Source organism: Myotis daubentonii, chromosome 3 (assembly GCF_963259705.1).
Source record: "Myotis daubentonii chromosome 3, mMyoDau2.1, whole genome shotgun sequence".
Taxonomy (NCBI): Eukaryota; Metazoa; Chordata; class Mammalia; order Chiroptera; family Vespertilionidae; genus Myotis; species Myotis daubentonii.
Window position 1 is genome coordinate 207,943,589 of NC_081842.1, and position 12,077 is coordinate 207,955,665.

The 12,077-nt window shown below is 47.7% G+C and overlaps 1 protein-coding gene across 2 annotated transcripts; it reads left to right on the plus strand.

The window, feature by feature from the left end:
• Positions 1–3,616: 3,616 nt before the first annotated feature.
• MUL1 (mitochondrial E3 ubiquitin protein ligase 1) lies at positions 3,617–11,660 on the plus strand. 2 transcript variants are annotated; one of them, XM_059690951.1, is made up of 4 exons: positions 3,617–3,908; positions 7,177–7,264; positions 7,629–7,749; positions 9,796–11,660. In XM_059690951.1, the coding sequence occupies exons 1-4, from the start codon at positions 3,789–3,791 to the stop codon at positions 10,523–10,525; spliced, it is 1,059 nt and encodes a 352-aa protein (XP_059546934.1). In that variant the 5' UTR covers positions 3,617–3,788; the 3' UTR covers positions 10,526–11,660. The 2 variants fall into 2 exon arrangements, with proteins under 2 accessions (XP_059546934.1, XP_059546935.1); XM_059690952.1 differs by lacking the exon at positions 3,617–3,908 and adding an exon at positions 7,031–7,090.
• The last annotated feature ends 417 nt before the right edge of the window (positions 11,661–12,077 follow it).

Consider the following 12,077-nt stretch of genomic DNA (forward strand, 5'->3'; position numbering starts at 1 on the left):
TTATCCTTTCCGCTCTAGTACCAACAGTCTGTTTTCTCTTCAAGTTCCATTCCATTTGCCTCACACATAGACAGTTCCCTCCCATCTTGAGGAAAAATGACCTTGCACCCTTTGTAGCCATCATTATATTTTTTCCTTCCATCAGCGGTAGGTGGGCTCTTGATTGGCAGAACTCAAAGGAAGTTACTGAGATGTGCAGAAGGGCTCCATATCCAGCGTTTTCCTCTCAATGGACAAAGGCTCAGGGCCAGAACCAGGGCCCAGGAGGCGAAGTGCCAGAGATATAAGATAATTGACAGTAGACTCTTTGTGAGGTAGTGAGTTCTCCACCAAGAGAATTGTTTAGGCAAAGACTGATGTCCCTCTCTGAGTCCATGCAGAAGGGCTTCTCCTGTTGGGAGTCAGTTTGGAATGGGGTTGTTGATCCATTCATTCATTTAGTCAACAAATATTTATTGAGCACCTATTATATACCAGGTACTGGGCTAAATACTGAGAATGCAGCAGTTAACAAGATAGGTGCAACTCGGGCTCATTCAAGTTGTACTTGTCTTGTTAACGGCTGCATTCTAATAGCTTAGAATTTAGCAGGGGAGAGGGAACCTAAATGAGTAATTATACATGTAAGTGTATAATTACATGTGTGGTAGAATGATCCCTGAAGTTGCTTCAAATAAAAGATTTATGATTCTGCATATAAAATGCTTGGCTTAGTGCCTGGCACATAGTAGGTGTTCAGTATATGTTACTATTGTTGTTATTTCCTAACCATAGAAGCCTATGGCAATGTGTTTTTCTCCTCTGAACTTCTGTATTATTTGTGTCTCTGTATTACTCATTTGCCATTCAGCTATAGTTTTATCATTAAACTTTTATTTATCTTGTGACTACAATACACTTAAAAAAATTACAATATTACCCACCCAAATGATGTTGAATGGATTTAATTGGTTTAAAAACAATTGTTCAGATTCACCCACTTCCTTGCCCATGTTTTGCAAATCAAGAACACAAATAATAAAAGGAGAGGAATTCCTAACATGCCTACCCACACCTCAACTTCTCTGCGCCAACAGCAGTCAGAGCAGAAACAGGGATATTACCCCCTTCCTTCTCTGCCCGAGAAAAGGAACGCTCAGACCAGTAAAGTGGTTTGCCCAGGACCTGGGCAGGAGGTGTAGCTTGACTTGAATCCCAGCTGGAATACAGATAGGAAGCTGAGACTCAGGAAGGTGCTGGGACTTGCCAGAGGTCACATGGCTAATAGAGGGCAGAGCTGATAGAGGACTCAGGGCGCCTGACTCCCAAGCCTGTCCTGAATCATCCTTTCCCAATACCCAGGGTGCCAGGTGCCTCCCGCTGACCAACAGGTGCTATTAATACAGTAACTAAGGGGAGGGGCGGGGTCCTGCACATCACAGGGATGATGGTCACCGGGCCTGTTGGCGGGTCTGAGAACTAACTGGGCCCCTAGATACAGCCCAGCGTGGGTCCACAGGGAGTTCCAATGGTCCCTTTAAATCTCCAGACCCTCATCCGCCATTCCTTTATCTCCCTTCTTTAGGCCACAGGCGGGTCTACTCTCCCTCCCCCTTATTTTTGCCTTAGGCATCCTGTGCTCATTGCGCCTCCTTGTGGCTAATAGTATCCACTGCAGCCTTGACAGCATCTTCTGGGAAAATCCGAGATTATAGAATGTGGAAATGGAAGGACCCTTGGAGATTATTTTACAAATAATTTCCATTCCCTCCCCGCCCCCCGCAGTGGAATTCTGGCTTCCAGACGAGTTTTGCAAATTGGCTGTCATTGAGTATATCTTTGAGTAGGAGGGACACGTCAGGTTCAGGGTAGGAAATGACCCCCATCTGTTTACAGAACTCAAATCTCTTCCCTTGGGTGGAAAGTAAACTGCACCCCTCTTGCTTGCCCTAATTTCACTGGGCCTGGGACGGTAGATTCCCTGCCCCTGTCTGCTTCTTCACAAAACCCTAACCATCCAGAGAGCAGAGCCTGGCTCCTTAACAACTTACGGCTACTCCCGTAGCTGAGATGCAGTTTGTAATTGTTGGTTATGGAGTGACTGGCATGTTCTTCCTCTCTTTTCAAATTCAAGTTTGATTAATTCAAAATATGATGTACATTCACACTCAAGAAGTACAAAAGATTAAAAAGTGGCTCTGTTCTCTAGCCACCCAATTCCCCTTTAGGGAAGCAACCAACATTTCAGCTTTTATGAATCCTTCTAGAGATATGAAACATAATGTATTTCTCTCTTCTTTTTAAAGTAAATGGACTCATCTTCAAACAGGTTTTCAGTCTGCCTTTTCACTTTACTATGCTCATATACACATATTAAAAAATTTATGTAACCAATTCACTAGTTATAACATTTAGATTGTTTTCACTCTTTTGTCATGAAAAGTGATGCTGCAGTGAATAATCTTGTAAATTGACCATGTTCACATGTGTACCTATGTAGGAAGAATTTCTAGAAGGGGAATTGCTAGGTCAAAAAGGAGTCGATGTCCCCACACCTTTGCCAACACAATGTGCTATCAAACTTTTTGACAAGTTCCATTACAAAATTAAATATAGATCTCATTTTAAGTGTGTGTGTGTAAAAATTTATGATAACCTCTTGGATTGAAAATCAGCAAAGGTATCTGGTGGTGTTGGCAATCTGCAGATTCTAGCCTCATATTCATAGAATGTAACTCTTGTTTGACTCCAAGAATAATTAAGGAATGGGGTAGAAAAATGTCAGGGGTAGCCAGCTGCTGTACTAAAGAGATTTTACTTGTTGGGAGCAATTTACCTGCAGTCTTTAAATGCATTTTATATACATTGAGTTGGGCCAATGGGTACATTCCTATATTTTCAAGAATTTAAAGCATAACCCGTAGGACAAATGCTTTGTAGGTTGATGTTCTGGATACGATTTTGGGTGTCTCTTGATTATTTTAGGGAGATCACTATAGAGGTCAGAACACAGTCTCTGAAATCTGCTTCACAGCCGTGCTGTGAGGAGTAAATGGTATGATGTCTGTGAAGCTTTTTGTCATATACTTGACACGTAATAGGCATTCAATAAAAGTAGCTGTAAGTATTAGTTAATAAACAATAATTGTTATATGTCGTGATGGCAGGTTAAGGGGCTACTTTGGTGATATAATCTGCCTTCTTGGAGTAAGGGCTCTGGAGTCCAGTAAATGCCGCGCTAGCACTCAGTGGCTGTGTGATTTTGAGCACATCCCCACCTCTTCGGCCTGTTCTCTCATCTGTCAAGTGTAATAATAAAACCCAAGTCCCAAGGTTTTCCCGGAAGCTTAAATGTGTAATACTCATAAATGCTTATTACCCATCCTCTTCTTTCCTTCTAAGCTAATGGTGGAGACATCGAACAACATTAAACAGCCCCCAAACCCTACGAGATCAACGGGACCGCGATGAGGTAGACGCGGGCCAATCCATTGTGGTCGGTGCGCCGCGAGCGGAAGGCGAAAGGATCTAGGAGGGCGGAGGCCCGGCTCGGGAGGCCCCGCCCCTGGGGACGCCGTGGCTGCGCGGCCATCACCCTGGCAACACCACCTTCCGGTCTGCTCTTTCCCCGCCCCCACTTCCGGTGTGGATTACGAAATCGCTTGGCGACCCGATAAGGGTTTCCGGGAAAGGTCTCCTGGGCGGGGGGTGCGGTCCCGGGTGGGAGCGAGGTGGAGGGAGAGTTTCGGGCCGGGGTCGCGGGGCCTGACCTCGCTGTCCCCCCGCCGCACTCGGGGTTCGGCGCAGCCATGGAGAACGGAGGGCGGCCCTCGCTGGGCCAGTTCATCCTCCTGGGCACCAGCTCCGTCGTCACCGCCGTCCTGTACTCCGTGTACCGGCAGAAGGCCCAGGTCGCCCAAGAGCTCAAGGTCAGTGCTGTCCCCCGCCGGTCCTCTCTGGCTCCGGTAATGGTGAGCCCGCAGTTCGCCTGGGGCCGGTCCACCGGCGGAAACTACCCCAAAGAGGAAATAGGCCCAGGAGCGTGTCCCCCGGGGCAGGCAATGGAGGACCGAGGACCAGAATTCGGGTATTGGGGTGACTGCTTCACGACTCCTTCTCTGCCAAGTCCCTCCCATGATTCAGAATATGCATCTTGACTTAAATACTTGATTCAAAATATTTATTGAGCAGCTAAGTGCAGGCTCTGGGGATAGCGCTTGGGTAGAACAGACCAAAGCCCCTGCCCTCATGGAGGCTCCATTCTACTGCAACCGAGACAGACAGTGGACACGCAGATCAGGCGGTGTGACAGGTGGGGATGCTGGAGACACGGAGGTTTGCTGTTTTAAATAGGTGACATTTGAACAGAGCCGGGAGGAGGTGAGGGGGACCTGCAGATGTCTTGGGGAAGCGCGGCTCAGGCAGAGGGAACAGCAAGTGCAGAAGCCGCAGCTCCTCAGCTCCTTGCTTCTACAGACGCCTCCCTTTTTAATATTTTAAGCTACTTTAAAAGTAACACTCTTCAGCCGCACCTTGCAGCTTACATAAGACATTCCCATCTTGTTATTTTTTTTTTCTGCACAGTAATTTTTGAGATAAAGTGAAAATTGCTTCCAGGTTGCAAATCAGGAAGTTGGGCGTACAGGAAAGGTCTTACAGTTAGTCAGGCTGAAACTGAAACTTAGATCTTTTAGTTCCACTTGTGGGATTTTTTTTTTTTTTTTCTGATTGAGGACATTGCTGTACTGTGAATGGCCCACGAGAAAGAGATGGACCTCATTAGGTTGGAAACAGGGCCCTTATCTTCTGATTCAGTGCTTGATTAGATGCTCAATAAGTGTGGATTCGTTTTGGCTGACATTTTCACACTACAACAGTTAGGGTTTAATTGGACATTTATTTGAAAGCTGGATTCCTAAACCTACCAACTTCACTATCAGATTGTTTCCTGATAGTGTTAATTGTGTTAGAAACAAATGTGTGAAATTCCCGCTGTGAGAGGAGTTTTGGAATCTATCTGCAGGGAACCAAGTTACCAAACAATTGAGTCTGTGGTGTGAATGGGGTCCTAGTGAGATTCCAGCTCTCCTGTTCTTCGCCTAATTAAATAACCAAATTACTTTGGAAGTGATTGGCTGTGAGTGTAACTGATACTTCACTTCCTGACTCAGAAATCAGGAATGGGCCTGATGTGGGATTCTTTGAAACATTGAACTCCCCAGCACCCATTTTTGGATGACCTTCAAAGCTTTGCCAATTAGTTCCTAAATGAGGATGAAATGGCCCCTTTTTGTAAAAAGATTTGGGACTCCTAATATTTTAGATTCTATTTTTTGATTAGATTACAGGACTTGTATAGTCAGGTTTGTGTGTTATCACTGTGTCTTTCTTATAGTGATGGGAATGCATGTTTATTGCATGCCTACTATGTGCCAGCCTCTGGGCTAGATTCTTTACATCTTAAGATTCATATAATCCACATAAAAATTCTGTGAGATCATTCTCCCCATCTTTTACACTTTTGAAAACCGAGACTTAGGTAAATTAAGTTGCTCAAAGCCACAGGAGATGCATTGAAGCTTGATTGAGTCCCACGTCTTTCTGAGCATACTCCTCTTCCAGCCCTTTAAAAAAATTCTAACTGGCCATCTCCTGGTGGATACTTCACCAGCTGTGTGACTTGGGACAAGTCACTTCCCCTCTCTGAGCCTCAGTGTTCTTATCTGTAATTGAGGTTAATAATGTCTACTGTATAAGGATAGTGTATGCATTAAACGGATTTATAGATTTAAAGTGCTTAGCAAAGTGCTATGGCATATGTAAGAGCGTGTGTATTCATCAAATACGAATTGAGTGCCTGCTATGTGTCAGGCTCGGTTCTCAGCACTAGGGTGACAGCAGTGAACACGACAAGCAGGGCCCTAACTTTCCTAGAGTCTAATAGTCCAGTGGAGGAAGACAAATAATAAAACGAGCAAATACACCGTGTTAGCTGTTACGGTATCATTTTAAAAATTTTCTCACAGTGTAGGTGGTTAATAAGTGTGTGCTGACCTTGCTCATTTACTGCGTAGCAGTAGCTTAATCTTAGAGTGACCTTAATATGTATGCAGTATCTCCTCTCCTCTGTAGAGGTAACTTATCTGACATCCTTAAGATTTGTTGATGGGAATACTGTGAAAGTGGAAATTGTCCTTCATTCATCCCTGAATCCCTAGCGCCCAGCACTGTGCCTGGCACATAGGTGCTCAGGAAATGTTTATTGATTTGATAACTTTTTTCATAGTTTTGCTAGAGCAGTAACAGGCTTGCTTGGTTCCCAAGCACAGCAGGTGGGAAACTGAATTGGAAGGGGTGGGAGAACTAGTGGTTGTCAGAGGAAGACAGCGGCAGATGTCGCTATGCGCACCTGATTGTGAAAGGGAAGAGACAAACTGAAATAGAACAGTGTTTGGCACCAGGTAACAGATCCTTGCCTGTAGAGCAAAGGCATCCCTTTATGATGGTGTACGATGCAGGGCGTGAGTTCATAAAGGCCTGGTGGTAATGGTGCCTACCAGTGCTCCAGCCCCTACCATGTACTTTAGATGCTTTACACATGAACCTTTGGATGTATGGTTCTGTATTGTCAAGAAGAGATTCAGGTATTTTCAGCCTATGGTATACAGATTGATTCATAAGTTTCATTTAAAAACGAAGATGAAAAGGAGTGTATATTTCCATTAACTGGAGAAAGGATATGCCCAGCTGGTGTGGCTCAATGGTTGAGCATCGACCTAGGAACTAAGAGGTCATGGTTCAGTTCCCTGTCAGGGTACATGCCCGGGTTGTGGGCTAGATCCCCAGTAGGGAGTGTGCAGGAGGCAGCTGATCAATGATGTTTCTCTCTCATCAATGTTTCTATCTGTCTATTCCCCTCTCTTTTCTCTAAAAAATCAATAAACATATTAAAAAAAAAAGAATATATGTGACACCCCGTTCTGCAGATGGTGGAGGGAGGCAGGGCCCCATGCCTGTTTGTATGATGAAACTTCTCAGACACAGCTTTGGAGTCTGAATCTACTATAGTCTCCTTCCTGCCTGATTTTCTCATTCTTTCAACATGAAAAAAGTAAATAGTCTTTCTTTTTTTGCCCTTTAAGTTTGATTGAACATGTCGGTATTCAGTAGTCAATTTAATATGTTGTTTGCATTTAGGGAGCTAAAAGGATCCACTTGGGTGAAGACTTAAAGAGTATCCTTTCAGAAGCTCCAGGAAAATGTGTGCCTTACGCTGTTATTGAAGGTATGTTTGTTTATTGGTAAAATGAAAAGTAACTTCCACTTCTGAAAGTTTGTTCTTGGCTGATATGTGTATATTTGGGGCAGTAGTCCAGAACTTGGACTTGGGGCTCAGAAAGACCTGGAGTATTGCAGTGACCTTGGGGTTGCCCAGCCTCTCTGAACCTCTGTTGTCCATCTCTAAGAGAATGTCTACCTTACAGGGTTGTTGTTGTGCTTGGAAGAGCACCCACAAAGCATAACTTACGTTGATAATATGGTCACCATTTTGTTAAGTGAAATGAACTCAAACTAAAAACAAAATTTAAATGACCTAAAGGGAAGGGCAGAGCAGTGCTTCAGAAATAAAATAATTGGTTTCCATGTAGGAGCTGTTCGGTCTGTTAAAGAAACGCTCAACAGCCAGTTTGTGGAAAATTGCAAGGGGGTGATTCAGCGGCTGACGCTTCAGGAGCACAAGATGGTGTGGAACCGAACAACCCACCTCTGGTACGTACGTAGCCTCTCTCCGCTGCTGAAACCTGACGTCAGCTTCTCCTGAGACAGGTGTAGGCCCGTTTCCTAATGTTGTTAATATTCTGTGTGTGGTCTGAGGTCCCCTTAGCTTCGAGTCACCTGGGCATCTTGTTCAAATGCAGGCTCCTGGGCCCTGTTCCAGACTTGCTGGACCAGGGTCTCCAGGACAGGGGCTGGATTTGTTGATATGACCGCCCAAGTTTGAAACTACTCACTTATGTCATGGACTAATGATTTCAGTATTTATTAAAATGAATTTGTGGGTTATTTTGCTTTTAAATGGAGTACCATTTTCCCAAATGACCCTAGTGGGTTTCTGTTTTGTACTTTATTATATTTTTTTACTGTAGTAAGAACACTTCACAAGATCTACCCTTTTCACAAACTTAAAAAAAGTATTTTTATTGATCTCAGAGAGAAAAGGAGAGAAAGAGAGAAAGAGAAACATCAATGATGAGAGAGAATCACCAATTGGCTGCCTCCTGCACGCCCCCACTGGGGATCGAGCCCGCAACCCAGGCATGTGCCCTCACCAGGAATTGAACTGCGACCTCCCAGCCCACAGGTCTAGGCTCAACCACTAGAGCAGCCGTGGGCAAACTATGTTGAAAAAAAAGACCGTACCCTTTTATGTAATGATGTTTACTTTGAATTTATATTAGTTCACACAAACACTCCATCCATGCTTTTGTTCTGGCCCTCTGGTCCAGTTTAAGAACCCATTGTGGCCCTTGAGTCAGAAAGTTTGCCCACCCCTGCACTAGAGCCATGCTGGCCTGGGCCCCTTTTAACAAACTTTTCAGTGTAACGGTACAGTTTTGTTAATTAGAGGCATACAGCTGTATAGCAGATCTCTAGAATTGGTCCATCTTGTGTAACTGAAACTTTGTACCCATTCAATAGCAGCGTCCCTTTTCTTCCCCTGCCCCTAGCCCTTGGCAGCCACCGTTCTGCTTTCTGCTTCTGTAAGTGTGACTGTTTGAGATGCCTCAGATAAATGGAATTACGCGTGTTGGACCTTCTGTGAGTCGCCTCGTTTGCTTAGCATGGTGCTCCCCAGGTTTATCCATCTTGTTGTGTGTGGCAGGATTTCCTTCTTTACAAAAAAAGTTTATTGATTTCAGAGAGGAAGGGAGAGGGGGAGAGATACAGCAACATCAGTGATGAGAGAGAATCATTGATTGGCTGCCTCCTGCACACCCCACACTGGGGATCAAGCCCTCAACCTGGGCATGTGCCCTGACTGGGAATCGAACCGTGACCTTCTGGTTCATAGGTCGGTGCTCAACCACTGAGCCACTCTGGTGGGCAGGATTTCCTTCTTTTTATGCTGAATAATATTCCTCTGTGTGTGTGTGTGGCATTCTTTCTCCATGCATCCGTCGATGGACACGTAGGCTGCCTCCATGTTTGGCTGTTGTGAACAATGCTGTCGTGAGCATGGGCGAGTAGATCTCTCTTCGAGATCCTGATTTCAGTTCACTACCCAGAAGTGAGATTACTGGATCATCTGGTAGTTCTGTTTTTAATTTAAAAAAAAAAATATATTTTATTGATTTTTTACAGAGAGGAAGGGAGAGGGATAGAGAGTTAGAAACATTCATGAGAGAGAAACATCAATCAGTTGCTTCCTGCACACCCCCTACTGGGGATGTGCTTGCAACCAAGGTACATGCCCTTGACTGGAATCAAACCTGGGACCCTTGAGTCTGCAGGCTGACGCTCTATCCACTGAGCCAAACCGGTTAGGGCTGTTTTTAATTTTTTAAAGAATTGGATATTTGTTTTAAAGTGGCTAAAGGAAATAGATGGTAGAGGTGATCTATGATGGTATTTGTTGCCCACTGATCGCCTGAGAACCTAACAAATTGAGGCACTTGGGTAATACTGATTTCTGTTGTCCTCTTCTAGCTGCGTCAGATTTTACCGTCCTCTGGCATGTATGCGACCTCCATCTCTTCCTGGGTGTGAGGTGTTTGCTTGTCCTTTGTTTTATCTTGAGTTCTCTTATTGTTTTAGGAATGACTATTCAAAGATCATTCACCAGAGGACCAACACGGTGCCCTTTGACCTGGTCCCCCACGAGGAGGGCGTGGGTGTGGCCGTGCGGGTGCTGAAGCCGCTGGACTCCGTGGATCTGGGCCTGGAGACGGTGTATGAGAAGTTCCACCCCTCGATCCAGTCCTTCACTGACGCCATCGGCCACTACATCAGCGGGGAGCGGCCCAAGGGCGTCCAGGAGACCGAGGAGATGCTGAAGGTTGGGGCCACCCTCACGGGGGTGGGTGAACTGGTCCTGGACAACAACTCGGTCCGCCTGCAGCCCCCCAAGCAGGGCATGCAGTACTACCTGAGCAGCCAGGACTTCGACAGCCTGCTGCAGAGGCAGGAGTCGAGCGTCAGGCTCTGGAAGGTCCTGACGCTGGTGTTTGGCTTTGCCGCGTGCGCGGCCCTCTTCTTCATCCTCCGGAAGCAGTACCTGCAGTGGCAGGAGCGCCTGCGCCTCAAGCAGATGGAGAAGGAGTTCCGGGAGCACGAGGCGCAGCTGCTGAGCCAAGCCAAGCCCGAGGACAGGGAGAGTCTGAAGAGCACCTGTGTCGTGTGTCTGAGCAACTTCAAGTCTTGCGTGTTCCTGGAGTGTGGGCACGTGTGTGCCTGCACCGAGTGCTACCAGGCGTTGCCAGAGCCCAAGAAGTGCCCCATCTGCCGGCAGGAGATCACCCGGGTGATTCCCTTGTACAACAGCTGACAGTCTCGAAGCCCCACGGTTACACATGAAAGGAAGCTCTCCCCTTTCAGGGGTTTTATCTCAAGGCCTTACAAGAGTATGGGGGGGCGGGGGGGCAGGGGCAGCTGCTATCTCCAGGTATGACTGAGGGAGGGAGGTGGGGAACCGTCCAGACCTCACACTCCAACCTGAGAGGGAAGCTTCCCAGCACAGGAGAGTCCAAGCCCAGCCTGGGGGGTGTGCTGGCCTGCCCTCCCTCCCCGGAGCCCGCCAAGTGCGACTGTGAGCACCTCATCGCTCCGGCGTCGGAGCCGGTGATCTTCAGCTCGTGCCCCCGTGTCTTCGGGTCCTTGCTGGTGACTCTGATTCTTGTGGACTTGAGCCTTAAGTGACTCAGAGGCGGGCTCAGTGTGACGCACGCCTCTCGGAGCTGCCTCTGGAGAGACCGTCCGGGTCTCTCTCCCTTTTGCTCACACCCCAGGAGAAAATGGTAAGGCTGGACACGTCACTGTGGCCCTTTCCCCTCCCTGCTTGCCTCCTAAATGCGTGCACCTGTGCGTCAGGACAGGCGACGGAAGTCCAGCGTCTACTTCTCCCGAACAGGACACGACTCTGAGCAGCAGACGGAGAGCGGTCACCTGGGGGTGGGAGTGGTGGGCTCAGTGGTGGGCTCGGGGACCTCAGCAGGGGTGAGGACGGCCAGCTGGCTGACCCCCTCCTGGTGTCTCTGCTGTCCCCACCTGGCGGGGACTGGCTTTCCCTGCCCGAGGGGAGCTGCAAGGCCTCACCTCCCACAGGAAGCAATGAGGGCGCTGCTGCCCCGCCTCTGGCTGTCAGCTTTCCCCCCAGCCTCACCAGCCAGCACCCTGAGCACAACCTTGTCCCGGCTCCCTTTCCCCCAGTGAAAAGTCGACATGCCTCGGGTGTAATCACATCGTCCCCCTCTTCGTTGCCTTCACCCCCCACGTGCCCCTCCTGTTTGTGAATGGAAGAGAAGTGGTCAGAGGTCTTGTACACAGCTCTTTTCTCCCTTCCCTGCGCCCAATGTTCATTCTCTCCCGATCCTCCCTTTGCGGGGGAGGAGGGGTGCTCTCAGGGGCTGGCACCACTTCGGTGTCCAGCGTGGACAGCACAAATTAAACATCTTCCAACCAAGTGTCAGCCTGTTGCTTTGTCAGTAAGGCTCATTGGTTAGGCCCAGACTCCCCCGGTGGAAGGGAATCCCACCGTGATGGAATGAACTAGAGACCTGGAGGCCTGGGTTTGGGGCTCCCACAGATTGCGGGCCTGAAGAGTGGCCAGCTCAGGAGGGCCATCCTGGAGGGCATCCCGGCCCTCCACGCCTGAAGAACTCCATTCTGACATCCTGAAAGCTGAGCAGTGGGAGAGGGTTGGGGTGGGTGTTGAACAGCAGGGAGGAGACTCACATTCAGCGAGTAAGAGTCCTGTACTAGTGTGTGGTCTTGAACTTTGAGTTAGCCCTCACAGAACCCTTGCAGGCTCATGGGATCTGCGTTTTCCGGATGAGGGAGTAACCCCAGATCTGTTTGCTGGGCTGAGGGCACAATCCTAG

Bases quoted from the DNA above. Each gene is read 5' to 3' on its own strand.
- MUL1 (XM_059690951.1), top strand. From the start codon at position 3,789: ATGGAGAACGGAGGGCGGCCCTCGCTGGGCCAGTTCATCCTCCTGGGC. The intron at 3,909-7,176 runs GTCAGTGCTGTC...GTTTGCATTTAG, and splicing joins AGGTCGCCCAAGAGCTCAAG to GGAGCTAAAAGGATCCACTT. The intron at 7,265-7,628 runs GTATGTTTGTTT...GTTTCCATGTAG, and splicing joins GCCTTACGCTGTTATTGAAG to GAGCTGTTCGGTCTGTTAAA.